The sequence below is a fragment of the Plectropomus leopardus genome, chromosome 13, assembly GCF_008729295.1.
Source record: "Plectropomus leopardus isolate mb chromosome 13, YSFRI_Pleo_2.0, whole genome shotgun sequence".
NCBI classification, from domain to species: Eukaryota; Metazoa; Chordata; class Actinopteri; order Perciformes; family Serranidae; genus Plectropomus; species Plectropomus leopardus.
In genome coordinates, this window is record NC_056475.1 from 9,704,403 (window position 1) to 9,727,997 (window position 23,595).

Genomic DNA, 23,595 nt, shown 5'->3' on the forward strand with positions numbered 1-23,595 from the left:
GCTTCTTAATTGTCCGACTGTACCAACACTTATTTAGCTTGCCAAAGTGAAGGCTGCTATGTAAATACACAGTGACTGTCGACAACTGCAGGATATTAGCAAGCACTTAAATATAATTGCATTTGCTTACAACCACATTATATTGTTTTATCAAATGTTTATGTGTAACTTACAAATGCTAAAGAGGAAGGATTAAAATAACGTGACCACGCTCCATCTCGTGCATAAGGTGGCAAATAGTGCAAGAGAAAAAAATTGCATATTCACAGTTTACAAAAGAGCTTCAGACTATCTGTGAAGAATACGTCCAAATTTTAACTTCACTGACCTTTGACCTCTAAATACGGTCTTCAGGGGGTGCCTTCAGGTAGCCCTCAGCACAGGAAGCAATATTCTTGTGTACTCCGTGCGCCATTTAAAAAGGAAAAGAAAGAAAGACCTGACACGCGTGGCCATCCTCAGTTTAATGACAGGAGTTAAAAGTTAAACAGCGTCCCTGGAGTTAAGAGGTAAAGACAGATGATTTCACAGAGGATCGCAGCACGGCAGCTTCAGTTACATCCGTAAAAACTTCACTTTACAAAGTATCTGCTGTTACATTACATAACATCATTATAGTGGTTGGTTTACTCAGTTTTAAACCACTGCAAAGCATTTTTTAAACATAATATACAATGGACACTCAGAACAGAAGTTATTTCTTTTAAAAAGGGGGCCACTAAACATACTTTTATATATTATATATATTATATATATATGTATATATATATATATAAACTAAAGGTTTTTGGGGCTGAGGGCCACAGTGAGGGTGGGAAGTCTAAAAAGTATCAAAACTCAAACTAACATTGTTGGTTTTAGTCTTTTCCATTGGATTTGTTGACAAAAAAAAGACCTAATATGAGCTAATATGAATATAATATACCTAAAATACTCTGTCAAGACTGCGATTGAGCCTTGCCAACTTCCAAAAAGTGTAAAAAAAAGAGTAAGGACAAAAAAATAAAATACAGAAATGTTTCTCATTTGAAAAAAAATAACCAATAACAGTGCTAACTTTGTTAAATTTATTCTGAATTCTTTAAAAAAGGTGTGTTTAATTCTGTTTTATTATATCTTGGGTCTTTATTTGTAAGTTTCAACATCTTAAAGAAGAGGACAAGTTGCAAAGAGCTGAATACCTTCAGGGTTCAAACGTGTTGTGGAGGAAAAAACAAAGTCAGAGAGTGAACTCAGTGACCAAACAGTGTGTTACAAATATCCACCACAGTTTACAAACAGACTTAATTTAGACTTGTTGTGCTTTCATAGTTTTCTAGTGCAATTTGGGATTATTAGCAACACCTGAGGTCACTTCTAGTGACTGCAGAGTGAGAGCAATAATCTACATAAACTGTTTTAGTTGTTATCATAGCTGATAGAAGAAATAATCAAACTGCAATATTACAACCCAAGTTCTAGATACACAGACCTATCCTTAAATATAAAGCTGCTGTTTTCAATGATATGAGGCCTTTTTGTGTGAACAATTGAATGAAATCCTTTTGTTTTGACTGCACATTTATTTAGACAGGCTAGCAGTGCACGATGTCGAATTGAATCAATGTCACTAACACAACAATAACTATAATATGAACATAAAAACATACAATAACAGCAACAACTATGAGCAGAAAGATGGCAGAATAAAAAGGAACAGCTCGGCACAAAATCTTAAAGAATCTGAACCTGAATCCTTCAAACTGATTAACTGAAACATATTGAACTTTTCCCGCCAGTGTTTGCGATATTTGTGTTTTTCTTCATGTTCCCCCCTGAAAAAAAGGAATCACATGAACACAAATCAAACAGCTCGAGGCTGTCCTAACAGCGCTGTGTTTGCAGTCCTCTGCTGTTTTGTCTCACGGGTCCGTCTAAAGTTTAGCCTGTAGTTGTAACCCTGTTCCTAACAGGGGTCATTGTGTTACTCGGTCACGTCTTCAATGTACGTCCTTCTCAAAACAAAACAAACTTCATATGATACAGTTCGAGTTTCTCAGTGATGATACACAGTAGGATTCCATCGGTACCAGGACCTGTAAGACCAGATCACAGCATTATTTATCTAAACAAATGAAGTGACAGAAAAACCAGACGGGGAATGGTGATAGCTTTAGTTACTCTTCGGTTTGCACTTTTTCATACCCTTCCTGTCCAAATTTGGTGATACTGAATGTAAATTTTTCTTTTAAACTGAAGGATGAAGTGTTTCTTCAGGCGTCCTGATGATCTTTAAAATGCATTGAATTGATTCATGTAAAAATAAGGCCTTAATTGGTAGTAAAAAGTCTTAAATCCATCTTTCAAAGTCTTAAAAATGCAGGATTTTATGAATTGTTTTTTATCTGACATTGCATTGTAAAATGTCAACATAATTGGTAACATCTTTTTTTTATCATTCTTATCGAATGCCTCATGCATTAACATCCGCAAGTAACCACATTTCCTAAAATGATCACCTATTCCTTTCACCCTTTGAAACTTGGAAATTTTATTTGGCTGCATCCGCATACTATTTAACCCTCAGAAGCCTGAGCAAATTGGTGTAATTTATTTGAAAAATCATAGAATAAAAAGGCAATCAATGACCCACAAATGTCCCACAAATTTCAAGAAGTGAGTGACGTGATTTAAATAGTTCAAAAATAGGGGGGGTTAAAAAAATATTAAAAAATTTAAAATTATGTTAAAGAAAAAAATAGACATTTTTTAAAATACATTTTGGCACTTTTTTGGATCATTTTCTTTTGTTTCTAACTTTTTTCTTTTTTTTGTTACTTATTTTCTGTTTTTTTTTTTTTTTTACTAATTTCTTACTAACTTTCTGGCCATGTCTTGTTGCTCATTGCCTTCTCCCCCCTCTTTGAAAGAAATCAAACCAATTTTCCCAGGTTTCAAATAGTTAAAAAAATGCATGACGAACACTGAATGATTAAACGAGATGATGGATTTTTTTATCTGTTATAGATGCTTCTGTTTAAAAACTGTTTGGTCTTTTAGGAATAGTTTGACATTTGAGGAAATTTGCATGTTTGCTTCCTGGTGGAGAGTTATTTAAGACAAATGCACAGTAAATGTGAGGCTACTCAGCTAGCCTAAATCTGTCCGATGCTAAAAAAAAACTCTGTAACAGCAACTCTAAAGTGAAGTGAGAGAAAAGGCGAGATAAAGCGGCCTGTTTCGGTGAGTGTTTCTTACCCTGGCGTGCTGTAGGAGGCTGGGTTGACCTGAGACGTTAAAGGCACAGAGGTTGTGGACAGACTGTTGGGAGAAGCGTCACGGCTTGCACTGTTTGGAGAGGAATTTGATGAAACTGAAAGGGAAAGGTCGAAATATTATTAAAAATGCAAAAATACTTAAATGAAGAACAGCACTTTATCAGCGGTTGAATGCAGGAAACAGTACTTGCCTCCTCCTGAGGCCAGAGGACTGTAGGATCTGGATGAAGGGGCCTGAGACAGAGTGAAAATGAGATAAAGTTAACACTAAGAATGTAAAATATATTTGCTTTACAACCAACAATTTCTATATTTAAGCAATGGTAGAGGAAGTACTCGGTTCTTAAGTAAAAGTAACACCACAGTGTAAAAATACTCCGTCACAAGTAAAAGTCCTGCATTAGAAATTTTACTTGAGTAAACTCCATCAAAATAAACTTAAAGTACAAAAAGTGAACTCATTATGTAAAATGATTTATAAAGTACTACTGTCTTTGCTTACAAATTTGATATTTCTGCCTACAACCTGCTGCAAACGCCAAAAGATCAGACCAAAAAACAGGTATACATCAAGGTCGTGCCCCTTTTTTGGGATAGAAAACTGAAGATCTAATTAATTGTCATGCAACATAACAAAGATTGCGAAATGTTGAATGAAAACATTTTAAACAATACTCAAAACAATTTGTATATTGAAAACTTTCCTAAAATGATCTGTTAATTTCAAAACATTTCCAGGCCTGGAAAACAGGTTTTCTAATTTCATAACTTTTCATGAATGTGGGAACCCTGATAAAACAGGTATAATCTTTTAGGTGAAAAGGATCGATGCCGCAGACAGAACTAACCATTCTGGAGTTGTAACTGTGGTTTTTCACGGATAAACTGGCCACCGGACAGTAGATCCTCTTCTCCTTCTGACGACGATTACAGAACCAAACTCGAACCACCTCCTTCTCCATCGACAGCTGCTCCGAGATCAGGGTTATCTCCTCGGAGTTGGGCTTGGGGTTCTGAAAAACAAAAAAATTATTTCCTCCTTTAACCCTCTGAAACCTGGAGCAACATCATTTTTTTTGCAAGCAACACACACAAGTATTTCAACCTTTGAGCCCTGAACAAATAAGTTTGATTTCATTCAACAACATCAGAAAAAAGGCAATAAGCAACTCGGGAAGAAATTTTAAAAAATAAATTGCAAGAAATAAGTAGATTAAGAAAATTATTTTCAAAATGGTAGGGGTAAATTCCTAAAAAAAAAAAAGAAAGAATATAAGCTAGGAAAAAATAAATTTATAGCTAACTGTCATAATTGGATAGTTAATATTATGCTACAGGTTTATCATGATTTTAAAGCATTTATCCAGTTAATTTCATTTAAAAAAAAATCTTCTTCCCTTTTTTTCTTTTTTCTTTTTAAACTAAATTTCAGGTAATTTTCCTGTAATTTTTTTTTTTTTACTATTTTTAATTTATTTTCATTTCTTGCTGATTTTTGTGAATTTTGCCTGGGAATCGCTGATATATGATATTGTCAGTCAGCCACTGATCAGGCCATCCTACAACTAAAACTTTGTCAGCTTAACATTTTAAAATAAAACAATGTAGTGTCAGCTGTGTCAAGCAAATGTCTAGTAACAGAATTTACAATACTGACCAACTTGTCTCCTGTTCACAATAAATTATACAACTTAAAAAGCAGAACAGGCTCACTCTAAAAAATGTTTATATAAAATGCTGAGTCAGCCTTGAACTCACATCGTGGAAGCGTTTCTCCAGAGTCATCTTGATGTTTGTTTCAATGCTTGTCCTCTTTTTCCGTTTGCGTCCGTAGCCCTCCATCAGGGGCGGCAGAGAGGTGGGGTTGCTCATGGAGTCAGAGGGTGAGTTCTCTGATGTAAAAAAATCAACATACAACATCAGTTTTGAGCTGCAATAAAATCAGGAAGGTTAATAAAAAAAAAAACATTTTTAGAGCATGTTTTGTGCTGCAGAATTAGTATTAATGACCGTTTTTGTTTTGTTTTTAACTCAGAAATCTATGCTCAGAAATCTGTTTGCAGATACATAGGCTACCGGTTTCAAGGTGGTATGAAAGTTGACGGTTCTCATACTGTTTGCATTTGCTCATGCGCAGTATATTTAAAAAAGGCAACTGAATGAAAAAAGGCAAAATGGTTTTAATATTCATTTTTTAAAAAATGTTTGCTCAACCAAAAAAAAAACCCAACAACCCTTGTTTTCATTTCCTCATGATGATAATAGTTAAGGGTCAACAGATTATCAGCCTGGCTGATTATCAGGGTCAATATTGGGCATTTTGCCCATTATCTCTTGACTTGACTTTATTTAAAAAAATGCTGGTAACTTGCTGTATATGAAGTCTAAATTTTGATTAAACATTTCCCAAAGACATTTAAACAAAGTTTCATTTTGGAATTTGTTATATTCAAAATTCAAAATTTTTAAGATTTTTAAGATTTTCATCTTTTTTGTAAATGCATATCGGTTCCAAATATCGGATATTGGCATCATTGACTAATAATCTGTATTGGCCCTGAAAAACCAGTATCAGTCTACTCCAAATAATAGTATTTGTGCTATAACGTGTACTGTGAAACCGTGATCTTTTCTGATACAGTTATCTTACTGTAAAAATCTCATTCTGCTGCAACCTTACCTGTACTGTAAAGGAATTACGAAATTATTCATGAAGAGAATTTTATATAATTTTAACTTTGCTTTGCTTGTTTTTATGCTTTTTTTCAGAATCAAGGCAGAAGAATCGGTGGCACTAAATAAAAAGTGACAGTGGTGATTACTGTGCTGTACCTGCGTCACTGAGCCATTTCTCCAGCAGAGGTTTGAGCTTGCACATGTTTTTGAAGCTCAGGTTAAGAGCCTCGAAGCGAGAGATTGTGGTCTGGCTGAAATCATTACCGTACAGTTTTCCCATCGCGAGCCCCACATCTCCCTGTGAAAACACACACACACACACACACACACACACATACAGACTTTTAACACCCTCTCATGCAAAAATTAAAAGTATAGTAAAGTTCCATCTGACATTTGTGTCAAAATTGAATTATTAATATATTATTTTTCTGTGAAATGCAAAACTTTGAAGTTCAGTATCTCGAAACTTCTCAGAACGCAGATAAAACCTTATAGTTCCAAGGAGGCGACACGTAAGCACAAAATATATTTGATCAGTTTGACAAAAAAGTGCCCATCCCTTTCTTTCCCGGCGGATGGAGTTTGTCTGAGGTGAACCTTGACTCAAGGTTATTTGTCAAACTGCTGTTTCCAAGATCAAGAATGACGATCACACCCATATTTGATCAGGCATTTGAGTCATTTTAGTTTTATACGATCGAGTTAAGAACCCCAAATTGATCTGTGTAATGAGAAAATCCAGAGACACACTGACATTGCTTCAAGTTTAATGAGGGACCAAATACAAGCTTGCCAGCAGCCAACATGTAAAACCAAAATTTCATAAACCGCATGTTTAAGAAGGAAAACTTAAGGTGAATCTATCATTTCACGGAAAAACTGCGCACTATGTGGAGCACAGTAGGTCAAAGCTGATGCAGGAGACAGCATGGGTTATGAGTTCCCCATTCACCTTCTGGGGTGTTTAAAACTGATTGTCTGACCGCTTGTGTTTTTAATTTAATAAATATGAGGGCCAATACGAATGAGACCTGAGTTATAATAAAGCTTAAGTACCAGGTGTCTAGCCCAAACCACAAATGCGACCTAAGAAATACAAAATATAAAAAAACGCTCTCTAGAAACTCTTCTCCGTGACACTAAATATTCACAACTCAACAAGCAACAGTAGTTTTTAGGGTCTCTAAAGAAAATATAGCGGGGGTGCTTTCTGTTTATTACCTGGGTGAAGCCCAGTTTGATGCGTCTTTGTTTGAATGCTTTTGCGAACTGCTCCAGTTCTTCCAGATCACTGGGTTCCTCCTGTGGTGGGACTGACATGTGTTTGGGCATCTGCAGGTGGGACATGTCCATGTGGTTCTCCATAGACGGCCCTGCCAGACCCGAGCGACTCATGGCCTGGATCAGAGAAACGTCACAGAAAGATCTTCAGTTTCCAGGTAAAATTAAAAACAAACCAAACAAAACAAACAAACAAAAAAGGTTTTAACTGTCCTGTAGCACAACAGTAACTGTGATTTAACTGCAAGTATTCAGAGCTTTTAGTGTTTGCTGACAGTGGTGTCAGCTTAAGCATGAATCGACTGGTGGCTCATGTGTTTCTGTCCAACATTCACCAAGCTAACTGTACTCGCGGCAAAAAAGTAAAGTATTAAAGTTTGCTATTTGTGCACTTAACTGTGCAGATACTCTTTTTACCAAAAGTACAAATTTGTACCCTAATTGTTCTTTTAAACCTAATTTAACAGTTTTTGGGGGGCAGAATCAAGCTGTTAATACAACACTTATCATACACATATCATCATCTTTTAAGTTGTTATCAGTGTTGTGAAGGTTACTTTTGAAATGTAATAGGTAACAGATTACTAGTTACCTTTTAGAAATGTAATAAGGAATGTAATAAGGTACTACATTTGAGTACTTTTTGATTACTTTTCTTAGAAATGTTTTAAACTAAGTGATAAAGCTGAAAATAAGAGCATTACTGCACAGTTTAAAGATGCAAAGTAACACAGTGAATGTCATATTCGACATATAAACTTTTCACAGAAAATAATTTATTTAGATGAATTTCCTGAGTAATCATTTTGATTTGTAATTGTCATTTTTTAAACATTGTTTGAAAAATAAATTAATTTCTTTCCTTAAATCCTGCTACACCTTTTGGAGTAATACCAATAAATAATAATATTTTGGACTAATAAACCTACCTTGATTTGAAATTGTAATTTAATTACTTTTTTCTCAGTTACTGTAACAGATAATATTTGTTTTGTAATCTAATGACATGTAACTAGTTATACCCCAACACTGATGGTTATGCTAAACTTGTTAGCAAACGGTTTCTTTTTTCCAAATCCAGCAGAGCATCATTTATTTGGAGTATTTATGTTTTTGTTCACCTGATTACATGTAAGTCCAATATTGACTTTCTTTTAGCTCTCATTTTGGTCTCCACCAATTCTTGAGTCAAATATCTTTCTCTTTATAGCAGCTAAAATTGTTGATGAGAGCAGTAAGAGTGAAACAAAACAATAAAAGTTACAGGATATAAAACCAAAACAAAAAGTCACATACAGTATATAGGTGATGGGACTTTCTTGCTGCATTTTACACTCAGAGCTAAACTGTGTTTGACTCACCTGGGGAGTCAGAGCCAGTCCAGGCTGATGCTGAAGGAGACTGGTTTGACTCTGACAGGGAAGAGACAGCAGGTTCTGCTGCAGAAGAGCTGCAAAGGAAAACAGCGTGTTTTCATTAATTATCAGTTTGTGACTAAAAACCTCAAGACAATCTGCTGCTGCTGTTGGTGGAGAAATGGATGCAACATGCACTTGCCAATGCACTTTTCTGTCACTCTGATTGGCTAGAACTTGTTGCCATCGTTCATTTGATTGGTTGGGGTGAGGGTAAATTAGCCAATCAGAGGCCAAGTAAAGCACAGTAGGGCGGGCCCTATTGTCAGCGCAAATTGTTGTTTTCTACCCTTCTTTTTATGCACAGATTCAATGTTAGCTAGCTTTAGAAGTATTGTTCAGTGTATTTCTTCATTTTGGACTGAGACAGACGTACTGAGAGAATGTATAACTGTTGCCTGTCAATAGTAAGTCCCCTTAAAACCGATTTTATCCTCCTGTTATTAGCTCAAAAGTAACTTTATAAACATTTCAACCAGCAAAGCTTATGCTAGCTGTTTCCCTCTACTTTCACTCTTGATGCTAAGCTAGGCTAACAATGTCCCGACTCATAATCACTTTTTAAATTCAACTCCTGGAAAGACAGAAAATTGTGCTTTTAAGATGTTTCACTTTGCCTTTAAGACATCTATGCTAAAATATAGCCTTTTTGTACAAATAAACAAGATATAAGATGTTAATTAGTGGGATTTAGAGGAGCTGGTATGTGGATTTTGTTAACTTTGAACAGAGTCTTTATGCTAAGCTAAGCTAATGAGCTGCTGCCACTCAATATGATGTCAAAGAGACAATGAACTCTAATGATGGACAGCTGTTAAATTTTGGTTGTAATGAAAAGCAGATTGACAACATTTTTCATGTTGTGTACGTACGTTAACATTATGACGTTTTGATGCCTTGTGGTATTCACAACCTTGTAAGTGTAAATGTTTGGAGATGTCCAAGTTCACGACTTTGCGTGACTTTCATGTCGTCTATTATCAGTATTCTACGTTAAATTGACGTTTACATTTGACGGCCTGATGCTGAATTTTGGTCACCTGATGTCACAACCTCAATTCATTTATATATGAACGCCTAACAACGTTGGTGGCCAGCTGGGTATATTTGCTTTATACGGACATGAGAGTGGATATTCTCATCGAACTGATATATTTCTTTTTATTTATATACAGTATATTCCCCAAAATGTCAGTCCTTTGAAGAAAACCTCTCCATTAATTGCTCTGCTTATTCTTTTTTGTTAAAACCAAAAGGGCAGCTTAAATCCCTGAAAATAATCCCCCCTGTGTTAACTTTCTGTGTTGTTTCAGGTTTTACCTTGGTGGCTGGTGGGACTCTGGGAGAGCAGGAAGGGGGAGGGAGAGGACAGGTGAGACGGTGGCATCAGAACCAGCTGCTGCATGGGGTGGAGAGAGGTGAGCTCCTGCACAGCAGACAAAAAAAAACAACTGAATGAGTCTCGACTCATTCTTGGTTTCAGGTGATTATACACTAATGACAAAATAGTTATTAATATATACTATTTCTGTCAATAGATGGCACTAAATCCGACACACTGGACTTTTAATTGCGTAAAAAGTTAAAAGTGATGATCACAATTTCTTAGATATTACTGTGGCCATATGTCTTGTTGTACCTATTTTTTTAGTTTCTTTTTAGTATGTTACTCCAGTTATTTAGCACAGCACAGGTTTTTTTTAAAGGAAAAAAGGTCACATTGGGTGCGATTGAGTCTGAGATACCTTCACTTTTAGTCCCTAAAATGCATATCTTACTAATCATACTAATTACCAGCAGTAGAATGTGAGTATGTTTACTCAAATACTACTTAAGTAGCCTACAAGGTGTACTTTACCTGAGTCATTCTTTCAATGCCACTTTCTATTACTGCTCCAATACATTTCAGAGGTAAATGTTCTTTTTACTTCACAAAATTTATCTGACAACTTCTGTTGCTTTACAAATTAAGGTTTTTGCACACAATACATATAAAAATGTACAAGGAGAGCTGAAACTGAATCAGCCAATTAATCGACAAACCAAACAACCAATCGATTAATGGAGAAAATAATCAGCAGATTGATCAAAGAACCAATCAATGAAAAAAAAATAATAAATTAAAAAATAAAAATATTAACTACATCACGTTTTCAAAGTAGTACTTTTTTTGTATTTTTACAGTGTGGTGTGTGTGTAGTTTTACTTTAGTAACGTGTCTGAAGTCGGAGGTTTAGTACTTGTGGCCACTGTGTGTTGTGAATGTGTATGTTTGTGTTTATGTGTTGAAAAGCTCAACAAAAAAAACGGAGTTGTTGCGTTTACCCCAGACAGCTGACCTCCAGGCACTTGAGAGCTCTGCGTCAGGTGACATGTCTTCAGCGTGGCGGCTGAATGAGGCGAGTCACTGATCTCCTCCGTCTTTATCTAAGACATCAAAAGCACAGCCAAAACAGTATTACCTCAGGTTTCTCATAATTAGATTAAGTAATTAAAAAAGGAGGGGAAACGTTGTCTGTGTCAGGGGCAAATGAGTGCATTTTTACATGTGTGTGTCTGTGTGTAGAGATGGAGCACACAAACACTGGTGAATTCTCGCTCCAGGACCAGTTTGGTCACTAAACATAATACAAAGACTGATAGACTCTCTCCCTCCCCTTGGGCAAGCCAGTATGCAAATATCCCTCCCCATCCTCACATCACCCACCCGCACCTAACCCCTGAAAGCCATGTCACTTCCTGAAAACACGAACACTGAAAGAAAGGTCCTCCGCTGCCAAAAACAGTGTTTGGAGAAGTATCCAAATAGCTGCAAACTATTTGAGATGTTTGAGAAGAGGTGGCAATCATTATTGACATCTGTGGAGGGAGCCGGTGGTTTATCCCGAGGATGTTAGCCGTCTAAAAGTCAGTTGAGCCTCAGGTAAAGGTTCAGTACCATTCTCGTGGCTCAAGGCTATTTATATTCTATAACTGCGCTTGGTTACTAAGGATACAGAGAGTCTTGATGTTATTCTTTATTTTTCTTATCATCAAGTCCCATGACAACACAGAAATCAACATCTGATCCTTCTAAGTATTATCTGTGTATCCCCATTCTGATTAATCTTTTCCTCTGTCATAAACTTTCTCCCAAAAACTATTGAAAATGTAGATATTTTCAGTCAGTCTCTCATACATCATCCTGCTGCTAAATATTCACGACAGAACTAATGTGTATTTATCCGCCGCTAAAAATAGTCCCAAACAAAAGCACTCTAAGAACTACAGTGCTCAGCTGTTATCCTGTATCTTTTCTAGACTGTTTTTCCACTTACGTCTATGGATTTTGTAATACACCTTTATTGACAATAGCCGTGATATTTTAAAAAATGAATTATTGGTACCATGTTAATTAATATCGAACCCATAATGATATTGTGTAAATACTGCACTTGTATTTTTAGTGTAATCACTTTACTGGAAAAGAGACAATTGATGATAGGTTGCTATTATTATTATTATCATTATTGTTATTATTATTATTATTTTTAAGGTGACTTTTGATGCATCATGAGCCAAAAAAGTTAGAAAATGCTGAAATAATACCAGACAAATGCATCATATACTCCTGCCTGACTAATATTTCTAACAATAGAAACTACAGTGACCAACGTTTTATGGCAGTTATTGAGTCTTTTGTTGGTTTTGGTCAGAGTTGTTGTTAATAACAAAAACATAAATAACAGCGGACAAATACTATAACCTACAAACAGTAAGACCTTAGTTATCATGACAGGATCAGGGCCTAGTTGTTCAGAAGCAATCTGATCACATATCAGCTCTTGGATTGTGTCAAATCTTGAAAATAAGTTGTTAAAAAGAAAAAGAAAGGATTCAATGTAATCCAATCTTGGTTTTGATCTGGATTATATTATCTTTACTATGTGCTGTTCAAAACTTCTGAGTAGGATTGGGATGCCTTTGTTTTAAAATATCAGGATTATCCTGATCCCAGCAGAAGGGCAGATTCTGGTACAAAATGCAATAAATCTTTTAAATGGGTGCATTTATTTACTTTTGCACTTGATTAGATACTGTAAAATATTACCCAAATAGCTGTCTATATCAAACCAAAAATACTTCATTACTTTATGTTAAATACAATTACACAGTTACAAGTAGTTCCTTATAATTGCATCCTCCATGCTGTTTTCTGGCTCCTAAAGAAAACCGTTAAAGTGACTCCACGCCGGCTTTTCTACCAGTTATTCTTGACACAGCTAGTATCCTACATTGTGAAATGTAATCTAATTTAGAGTACCGCTTATCTGGATTACTATAGTCCTGGATAGCAAAATATGGAATTTCCTAATCCACATCATTCTGATTGATATTTATTTTTTTTGCAACTGGTTGCTGGGGGTTTGGACAAGTCTGCTTTCTCGTGATGCTCCCGCTCAACGTTCACCGGCAGTTTCACTTATTTCAGAAAGACCAAATGGCTTTTAAACTACTAACATCAGTGCACTTTAAAGTTAAGCATTTTTGTGAAAGATAAAGAAGTTAATGTAATCCATGTTTTCCTTTAAAATACATGACTGAAGTGTACACATGACCACAGTTTCTCCCTCTGTGCTGGATACAAACATTAGCGTCTAATCATGCTGGCAAACAGGAAAAGGTTACGGCGTGTTAATCAAAACAATCCAGTCGTCATTCATTCACGAATTTGAGCGCAGGAAGTGCAGTGAATTATTAAAACTCGGTTACTTACTTGTCGATTGAAGTCGATCCCGTTTTGCTCTAAAAGTCAGAGGAGAGAAAGAGAGATTCAGGTTTTTAAAATGTCACTCAGTGGCTCATAATTATATTCAGCTTCTCCAGAGTGACACAGGTCAAATTAAATCATATAAATGAGTCTGTGAGCGTTCAGTGTGTACGTGAGACATTATTTCAGTGATGTATGGTGATACTTTGTTTACTGTTTGCAATTATTTTACCACTAAATTGCCCTCTTTTTACAGCTGCAATGACATCATTTCCTAACTGGCTCAGTAGACTGTTACTGAATATAATTTCTAATAAAACCAAACTAAACAAAATCCAATGAACCATAAAACTAGAGTTCTCTTCTTTAAAAAAAAAAATAAAATAAAAAATTGATTTACTAAAACTGACCACTCCAAAGGCGGTAAAATATTACAGTCAAAACAACTTATTTCTACCATGAACCTGGATTAATATAAAGATAGAAAACATGCATACATCTGTGCAAACAAATTACAACATAAATACAGAGTGAAACGCTAAAAACAGATTAATGACGCATTAAAATTATATTAATTAAATGTAAAAGTAAGAGAATTATAAGTATAGTTTTCTGGACATTTCCCCCCCTTTTTTTGGATTATATCTATTAATCCCACCAGTTGATTTTTAGATAATTTTCTTATCAGGTTTTACTATTTTTTGCAGTTTGTGGGACATTTCTTGCCATGTTGCTTATTAATTTTTTTCCTGTGTTTTTGAAAGAAATCAAACCAGTTTTCTCAGGTTTCAGAGAGATTAAAATGCTAGTGAAAGGCATCTGAATACAGCACAAGAAAACTGATGTTAATTCAGGTGTTAAAGGGTTAAAGTTAAATAATAAAATAATGTGGTACTTAGATCAGTGTACTGCAGAATATCTGATCAAGCATTATAGGCAGTATGGGAGACGTTTGTCTGATATTTGAACTTTTTTTAGGAGTTTGCTGTATATTTTCACTGCACCGGCTGCTGACTGCATCTGTGTGTACACAAAACGCACTTTTGACACGTCTTTTCAAGAAGTGCAGTTTTCCTCCTGCAGTGTGAAGCTGTCAGTGTTGAGTGAGCGGACAGGCAGAGGGCTGATAGAGGAGGGGAGTTCAAAGGTGTGCTGGATAAGCTTGCATCATTTGAATGTCAAATGGGGCTATTTGGGATCGTACGTGTGTGTGTGTGTGTGTGAGAGAGAGGGAGAGAGAAACAGAGAGAGAGAGGCAGTGAGCTGCAGGAGACACTCGATGCAAATACACCTATAACAACCCCCACCGCCCCACGATGTCACTGCCCCCCAGCACAACCAGCTTCACAGCCAAACTTCCAGTATGGAAATGACCAAGACATGCAAATCAGCTCCGAGCGCAGGAAGCCTGTGTTAGAGCTCTGCCTGCACACACGCTGGAAACGGTGGTTGCACACAAAAAAGCCTCCATTTTAATCAGTTGCTTTGTCTTTTACTCTGTCTGTCCGTCCTAGAAGTGTGTAATTAAGTGATTAAAAACTCCACTGGCAACAAGTGGAGAGGCACCATTTCTTCAGCCTGAGAATATGTCTGGCTTCAGTTAGTCTTGAGGGACAATTATGACAAATATGACAGTCCTGCGATATATAATAAGTCACAGAAGTCCTGTACTTCAGCCAAAAGGTGGCAAGATATTTAATTTATCCCAGTGGGGAAATTCTCATGTAGCATGTAGAAGTACACAAACAAAACCACTCTGAACAAGAATGGTGCAAATAAACAAATATCAAAAACAGAAGCGCTAATATATGGCTTAAATTAATTAATTAAAAAAAAAAACATGCATGCATGCAATGTGCAAGTTGTCGTACATTGTGCAAACTAGATGTTATGTAAAAAGTTGTGGCCTATTGCACTTGTAATTACTTACATTATTATAGTGTGAACACTGGCATCAAAAACTGTAATGTTGGAACGCCACAAGTATTTTGGCATTTTGCAGATTATCTGTGTTGGAGTTTTATAATAATGATTGCAGATAAAATGTATTAATTAAAAAGTGCAAAGAAAGTGTCAAGATGGGAGGAACTTTTACTCTGTAAAACATCAGGGAGCTGTTGTTATTTATTCATTTTATATTTAAATTGTCACTTGACTTTATAAAAAAAAGTTGCTTAGACCTTGCTGTATATGATGTCGAAAGTTTCTGTTTTGATTAAACATTTGCTAAAGGCCTCTAAACAAAGTTTTGTGTTGGACTTTGCTATATTTCAAATTATAAATATTGACAAAAAGATTTTAGTTTTTTGTTGTAAATGCATATTGGTTCCAAATACTGGTTATGTGTCTCATTAACTACTATTAATCGGTATCTGTAACAGCCCTGAAAAACCCAAATTTAAAGAATTTCTGATGTTGTTCTGCATTACAAAAAGACTAAAATCTGCATTTCTTCTCTCAGTATTTTCTGATTCCAAGTCCACTGGTTTCTAGTAAATCTTAAAAATAGTCACAATTTTCAGTTTTATTCAAATCAGCTGGTCACTGTGTTTTTATTAAACAGACAGGAGGAAAAAGAGTGTTTGTCAGAGACTAATTTTGTTGCTGTTTGGGGCAGCAGGACGGTGTCTGTGAGACTGAGTCAAAACAAACTACAATGTGTGTGTTTATGATAATGAAGTAACGTGTCAACCAGTTCAACACTGTGGCTCATTAATGTGTTTTTAAATGTTTTTGGACAATAATGACCAGGAAACAGATATGTCAGGATTCAATCACTGTTGGTTTTGATCGTATCATGGGATTTTTGGAAAACGAGAAAAATGTAAAATAACACCAAACTTATATGTTTAACTTATGTTTAACTTACTTTAAACATCACAAAAATACCCAGATTTTTTTTTGTTTTTACTCATGTTTTTGCTGTTTTTATCTTTACATTGTATGCTATTTTATCTTATTCACTATAGCACTTTGTAACTGTAATTGGACAAACAAACAAAAAACCATAAACATACAAATGCTCCGATCCAGATTCTAACTTGCATCGGGATTATTCTTTTGTATTAGCTTTTTCTCTTTTCTCATGTTAATATTTTTTATTTCTAGGACATTGTAGACGACAGTATCTTAATATTTGTTTTATATATTTATTTTACCATTTCTTTCAGATTCTCAAGCTACCAAAAACAACTCCAAAAGCAATGCAAAAATGCAAATTCAAAAATGTAAATAATCTGGTTTTTATGAAGATGTGAAGCAGCACAATAATGACAAGTTGTTATGTAGGTTGTCAGACTGTCTGACTAAAATCGCACAGGAATTATTTGCATTTTGAGAGCAATGTAACACTATCTGAGGTTTTTTTTTTTCCCAAAAATTACAAAATGTATCTAAAAAAATCCCCTGAACTTGTGTTCTATGCAGTATTTACTCCATAGTATTCACAAAGCAGCACAATGCAGATTTTTTATGATTATGTTCAGGCATTCACAGCACTCAATTTGAGGAAAGATAACGTGAAAAGTCTCTCCCAAACTGTAATCATACAAGACTCTGGATTCAAACTAAAATCAATACTGTCAAAACCCTTTGCTGCATGTTTATTCTACATAAACTTATATTAAACTGTATTTTTTTTCTGACAAATCTGTTCAATTAAATGTGGGGATGCTCGATATTGGATATTTTCCTGATATTTGATATGCCGATATATAACAACTAATGTGGCTGATAACCGATACATCATATATATCCACTTTTTTCCTAATTAATTATAAAGATCATCAAGTCTCTTCAGTAGTGGAATTAACTAGAGACGATTTTATTGGCCGATATTGGCCTCTCACTGATATAGTATATGGTTTTTGTGTATATGTTGCCCAATTTGTACCAAAATAAAAAGGGGTTGTTGTTTTTTTTGGCTAATTTTATTGGTAAACTGTAAAATATCCTGCCTGCTAGATAGAAAGATAGATAGATAGATAGATAGATAGATAGATCAATATCTGAATTATTTTGCTCCCCAATATCGATATCGGCCCTAATAATCTGGTATCAGTCAGGCTCTAAAATTACCTTGATATTATACATACTCTTGATGGCCCACCAGCAGATGGAGACGTGAAATTCAATGCTTTTCAATGTGCGTAACATTGATCCATTGTGCAAACTAAGTTTGTCAATAACAATAATAATTAAAAAAATCGGTTTGTGATAGCTGAAATCATTTTAAAGCCAATATTGGAGATTGAGAGCTGCATGCAAATGTCTTTACGACAGAAAGTGCAGCTCTCACTGAAAAAGAGTCGCAATGATCATGCATATTGACAAAAACATATGATGTGCAGCACTTCCATGAAACAGAGACGTTCACTTCTCTCACGCAGCCATTGTCTAAATAAAAGTTCCACTTTTTCTGTTGCTGCTGGTTCCCGGTTTTGTTTTGTGGCTGGTTGGCGTTCTCGGCCCCCGGGCAGCAAGCATTTCTCAGCAAACAGCCTCAGGTGCATCCTGGTATAGCAACCAACTGCCATAATATCACACACACACACACACACACACACACACACACACACACACACTCACACAGGCTCACGCTAACAAAAAGCTCCCTATGAAACAGGAGCAGGGCAAAATGCTGCTTTTATTTGTATGAGGAACAATTTATTACACAAAATGTGCTCTTTGTATTAAAGTTAAGAGGAGCTGCTCTAAAAAGTTGTGCTTAACCCTTTAGATCCTGGATCAAGATCAGTTTTTGTTGTGCTGCATTCAGACGCCTATTACAAGCATTTTACCCTCTGGAACCTGAGAAAACTGATTTGGTTTGTTTTGAAAATGTGGGAAAAAGCCAATGAGCAACTTAACAAGAAATGTACAAAACATTGTAAAAGCTGACAAATAAATGATTTGAAAATTAGTCATTAGATATTATCCAAAACAAAGGACAAAATAAACAGAAAACCATATTTATAATTTTTATAATTATGTATTTAAAATTATGTAACAGAAAAAAAAGTTTTATTTTTGCACTTTTTCCCCCAAGTTTTTTCTTGTCTCTTTGGGTTTTTTTCCCTTTCCCTTTCTTTTTATGAATATTTTCAGGTAATTTTCTTGTGATGTTTTACTAATTTCTTGCTAATTTTGAGGGCTAATTCTGGTTTCTCATTGCCTTCTTTGCATGTTTTGGGGAGAAAACAAACCAGTTAGCTTGGCTTTTAAAGAGTTAAATAACACAGTAGGAAATAAAAAAAAACTGATGTAAATAACAGCAACACAGACCACCGAACAGTGAAAAAACAGAACCAAAAAGTCAAATTTTTACCGTAAAAGGCAGGATTTAAAATACTCCTAAGATGTTTGCATCCAATACGTATCCTTTCAGATAATCCCTGACTTTTCTAGACATCTTTTAAACATTGAAAACTTCATAAAAATCAAACACTCAACTGATAAAACATGACAAATCAAATAAATAAATAAATAAAATAAAAAGAATAATGAAATAAAAACTAAAATACTTCACATACAGTCAACAAACAAACTCTTTGTGTAGAAGTGCAGCATCACGAATAAATAACACACTCTCCTGAGCCTCATCTTGTCTCTGTCTGTGTGTGTGTGTTGGTGTGGTTCAGCTGTATTTACGTGCGCCACGAGGAAAGGTGAAATTTATCTTACCTGCCTGTTCGGCTGGAGCCTCTGACTGCTCCACCGTGTCTGCGCTCATCTTAATATCTGTAATGATAAATATGGCTGATTTTCCTACAGGATTGTAGCTTTATCAGGACAATGAAGCACTCGGGCCACCCAGGAAAATGATCTTTAGTTTATTCTAATGCGCCCTCCCCTCCATACCAACAGCTGTAATATTCATAAGCAAGGCAGATATTCTCACAACGCACCCGTCATCTCCATGTAGAGTAACCACGAAGCACAAAAAACCCTTGAAACTCATAAAATAATAAATATATTATAAAAGTAATTAATAGGAGGAGTGACTCACCTCAGACAGACAAACAGGTTGTGCTGCTTCAGCGGCTGTCTGCCCTCCCTGATTACTTAAAATAAAGCAAGTATTAGGATGAAAAGTTTTGGAAATCCACAGCTGCTCATCAGCATTTTCCTAAGTGGAGAAACGTTCACCTCTGCAGTACACCCTGCACTGCCTGATGGGCTGATTTGCATATGTCTCAGTGCGTCCTATCCAGCTTCAGACTGTTTGCATAAAACAACAATGGGGTTACTGCAAATTACAGTGTGTGTGTGTGTGTGTGTGTGTGTGTGTGTGTGTGCGTGTGTGTGTCCATAAAAAAGGCTGAATGACGGCTTCAGATGACAAGATGATGTATAATCGTTGAGACAGCTGAGTATGTATCATTAACTAATATGCTAACATTTTTATAATAATATTTTATAATACAAAACTAAGTGAGCCTAATTTTGATTTCTCTCAAATTTGTAACTTAAATAGTCAACATTTTTTTCATTCATCTTGAAATGTTGACCTTTAGTTTTAACTTAAAGGTCCCATATTTTGAGAAGAAACTTCCTTAAAGTTGTGATGTCACATCTGTGCTATATAGACTGTTTTAAACTTGACAACAAGAATATTATAAATGGATCCACACAGTTAGCTGAGATGGCTCAATGTGTGCTAGTGATGGGGAAGCATTTTAAGTCAAAATAATTGAATAAGCTTAAATTTCACATATTATACTATATTGATAAAGTGTTTACTTCTTCATATTTTGGATTACATGAGCCTGAAATTTGAATTCTATAATAAATCTATCTTTAAAAAGTAAAGATTTTTTACTAAATATCTTGAACTTTTGACCTACTGGCTCATAGCTGTATCCAAAAGGTCTCATATTGTCAAAAATCACACTATCAATTGCTTGCCTTGCATTTTATTGTGGTCCTGTTTTGGTTTTGCCATGTGACTACTTTATGCACTTCATATACTTCGCACTTTTACCTGTCTTACATTCAAAAACTTTTATTTATTTATTTTTATTGAAATTCAACCTGTTTTATATAACATTATTTCTTTTGTTAGCGTCTTCTCTGCTTGTACATGTGGTTATTCTTTTAATCCTAATTTGTGTCCGCTTAAATGGGGTTAATTCTCTTCTCCACATTTTATTTACTCATTGGAAAATTCTATTTATGAACTTACACCCTCATGCTTTGTACACATCAGTATTTTATTATTTGTGTTTTAATGTTGTTTTTATTCTGAATTTTGGTTATGTCACAAGGGGGCAGGGGGAGGGCCTGCATGGGTGTCTGATATTTATTTTATTCTGTAAACCTTTTTATCTGGGAGCTTGAAAAGTGCTACATGAATTAATATTGTGATTATTATTATTATTAGTAGTAGTAGTAGTATTAGGGGCATTTTTCGATAAGTTGTTCATCAAATTCTTCCCACGATTTTAAAAGAAATGAAGCCAGATTGCTCAGGTTTCAAAGGGTTAAAGCAGTCTCTAAGGGTTAAAATAAAAGTATAAATAGTGAAGCAGGGGAACTGTTTTTGATGCACCTCTTCTGTGATTCTGTGGTTTGTCCATTAGGTGGCGGTAACTCCCCTTTAAGCAGTCTGAAAAACGAGGAACATTAAAAGCAAGCGAAGAAGAAAAGGAGCCATTTGATTGGTTATTGCTAGGGGACAGACAGCTTCAGAGCAAGCGCGACCGCTACATCTTCAATTTAGGGCAAAAAACAAACCGTTTTTTCGTTTTTCAGCGTAACTTCTGCCTTTACGCCACTGCGACTGGACACATTTTGGTCTCTTATGGTCGATAAATCAGCCGCGACAACGCCTGCGGTGTGTTAGGATAGATACATGTAGTTTTTTCGTTTGTTTATCAGGTGTGACAGACGAAGCCGAGTCTTTGAGAAGGTAAGTGAGCCACCCTGCTAATGTCAGCAAGCTAGCTAGCATCACAGTTATATACAGGTAGTCTGTTTTCTGCTTATTTAGGTTGCTAATTTATGTTTAAAGGCATAAAGATCTTGTTATTACTGCTCCCGGACAGGTTGGTTAGCTGTCAGTGTGTCTGCTGATTCTGGGCCTCTTATGTGGGATGGCAGGTTGGCACAAGCTAGCGGTGATGAAAATGCTTAGTTGCACTATTATTTGCTTAAATAACGAAACTCTACAGACTTATATTTGGGACTGGCGTCTATATGGGACGGGGCTTTTAGTTGCTTTCACACTAAACTTGTTTAACAAAGATGGAAATATAATGAAATTATTTGTTTAACCTTTTGAGACCTGGGCAAATCGGCTAGATTTTTTTTCTCTTAAACATGGGAAGAGGGAAAGAAGCAATGTTAGCATGGGATCTGTGAAAAGTACAAACAAATTACCTGAAAATTGGCCCAAAAATAAATAAACAAAACAATCTACACAAATAAAACAAAAAAGGAGAAATCGAAACAAAAAAAACAAATGACCTGAAAAATGCTTAAAAATTATAGTACGTATGTAAAATAATATCAAATATATAATTATGATAATTAAGAATACAGTTAATTGGACATTTTTCCTGCCTTTTTAAAAACAGTCTTCTACATCTACAAACCTCTTTTTTGTCTTTCTTGTTTCCAATGCCGTATTCTTTGGTGCTCACGGTTTCAGTAAAATTAACTGAACGGCTGAATTGTAGAGATTGTTACCAAGCTAAACATGTGTGTGTCAGGTCCATATTGAAGAAAGTTTAAACACATATACCAGAGTTGGAAATTAGCACCAGTCACTGGCCAAATGCTGGTAAAATGTGCAAGTGGCTGTTAGATTTGTGTCACTCAAAAGCCCAAAAAACCCCAATGATAATCTGTTCAGTGGCTGGTAGATTTTTGACTCCACCAGCCATAGTGGCAGGTGGAGAAAAAGTGCATTTCCAATCCTGATATACATATTATATGCGTGATCTAAGCAGCTAACTAACATTTGCTGTGTTACTATCAGGTAGCCAACAACCCACTTTTATACATCCAAAGAACATTTATAAAAGTGAACTGCATGGTTACCAGACCGGGCCTCTAATTGAGATAGGCCTTTATTTGTCAAAATGTGTTGCCGCACCTGGCTAGTGAAAGGGACTGGGTGTTCAATTGGGACTAAGCTTTTATTTAAAGTTTTATGTAATCGGTATTTTCCCTAAAGGACCATGCAAATGCGCGTTCTGCACACTACATTTTACAAGTTTGGACTCACCTGTTATGTTTATGTTTTTCTTCTATCATTCAACAATGGCTATTTTGACAGAGTTAAAAAACAAACAAACAGTATAATCTAAACATAAAATGTATTATATAACTTATATTTGAAATAGTGTTTGCCCCCAGAGAGGAAAGGATTAAATAATTCAAATGTCTTTTTAATTAGTGTCCCTACAGAGTTGCATGACAGGGGGGAATACTGTTATATCTTGGTTTAAAATTTGTTGTTGAGTCCATAAAAGCTTAAGTGACTTTCAGTCATTCCTGAGCCACAGTAGTAAGAATAGGCTCTAAATATTCTGTAAAGCCATTTTCCTTTAGGCCTCTGAAGTCTTACAGTGGATAGATTTAAGAGGTTTAGACAGTGATTTGTCATTCCACACTATGCTTAGCGGATATGATCCAGTTCTGTCAGTGCTAACTCTAGACTGACCTATTTCTGTTATAAAGTTTGAGCAAAAGCTTTGCTAAAACAACACGTTGCCGTTTATTTCTAATATGTTATAGGTTTTTTGTGCACTTAACACTTAGACAGGAACCTGTTCATATTTAAATCTGTACACATTTTGATGCTTAGCTCCTAGTTTCTTTTACTAATGTCTGATGATTTCTTCTATTCTTGCTGAACAGTTGCACAGACATATCTTTGTCTCTTTATGCTCTTTCAGTTGGCAGTCTGGTGCAACCATATTATAGTGTTTTGTTCTCCATGTACTAAACAAACCCTCCATACAAAGTAACAGTTATTTGTAAAGGACTTCTATAACCTAAAAACATGATCATATAGACAAGGAACATATAGAAATATAGAGTCGTCCTCTCAGCCATATGTTTGTCCCCAATTGAGCTTTTGTGGCAGGAGACTCCAAACTTTTGTATGGTTCAGAAAAAATAAAACTAAAACACAAAATAAAACAATGTGGAATAGTCAGAAAATAAATCTAAAACAGTCTAAAAACATTGTTAAAGTATAAAAAAA

General features: G+C 35.4%; 2 protein-coding genes across 3 annotated transcripts in view; one reads left to right on the plus strand and one right to left on the minus strand.

Moving 5' to 3' along the window:
- Window positions 1-746: 746 nt before the first annotated feature.
- Window positions 747-19,488, minus strand: pou2f3 (POU class 2 homeobox 3). Its single transcript, XM_042499726.1, has 13 exons — window positions 19,390-19,488; window positions 19,065-19,121; window positions 13,389-13,417; window positions 10,958-11,059; window positions 9,953-10,058; window positions 8,579-8,667; window positions 7,158-7,334; window positions 6,090-6,231; window positions 5,016-5,149; window positions 4,106-4,270; window positions 3,449-3,491; window positions 3,238-3,352; window positions 747-2,075 (listed from the first exon to the last, which is right to left on the minus strand). Exons 2-13 carry the CDS (start codon window positions 19,111-19,113, stop codon window positions 2,036-2,038), a joined length of 1,191 nt encoding a protein of 396 aa, XP_042355660.1. The 5' UTR covers window positions 19,114-19,121; window positions 19,390-19,488; the 3' UTR covers window positions 747-2,035.
- Window positions 19,489-21,076: 1,588 nt separating this feature from the next.
- trim37 (tripartite motif containing 37) overlaps window positions 21,077-23,595 on the plus strand; it is a 28,440-nt gene continuing 25,921 nt past the window's right edge. For both annotated transcript variants that reach the window (XM_042499159.1, XM_042499160.1), the window contains exon 1: window positions 21,077-21,291. The gene's annotated coding sequence lies outside the window, so the exon portion shown is untranslated. The remainder of the gene's footprint in view (window positions 21,292-23,595) is intronic.

What these genes read in the sequence shown, in the direction of transcription:
- pou2f3 (XM_042499726.1), bottom strand. Translation starts at nt 19,113, where the DNA reads ATGAGCGCAGACACGGTGGAGCAGTCAGAGGCTCCAGCCGAACAGGCA. An exon ending in GGATCGACTTCAATCGACAA is followed by an intron (nt 11,060 to 13,388) that starts GTAAGTAACCGA and finishes TTGATGTCTTAG; the next exon opens with ATAAAGACGGAGGAGATCAG. An exon ending in TCCTCTGGCCTCAGGAGGAG is followed by an intron (nt 3,353 to 3,448) that starts GCAAGTACTGTT and finishes TTTCCCTTTCAG; the next exon opens with TTTCATCAAATTCCTCTCCA.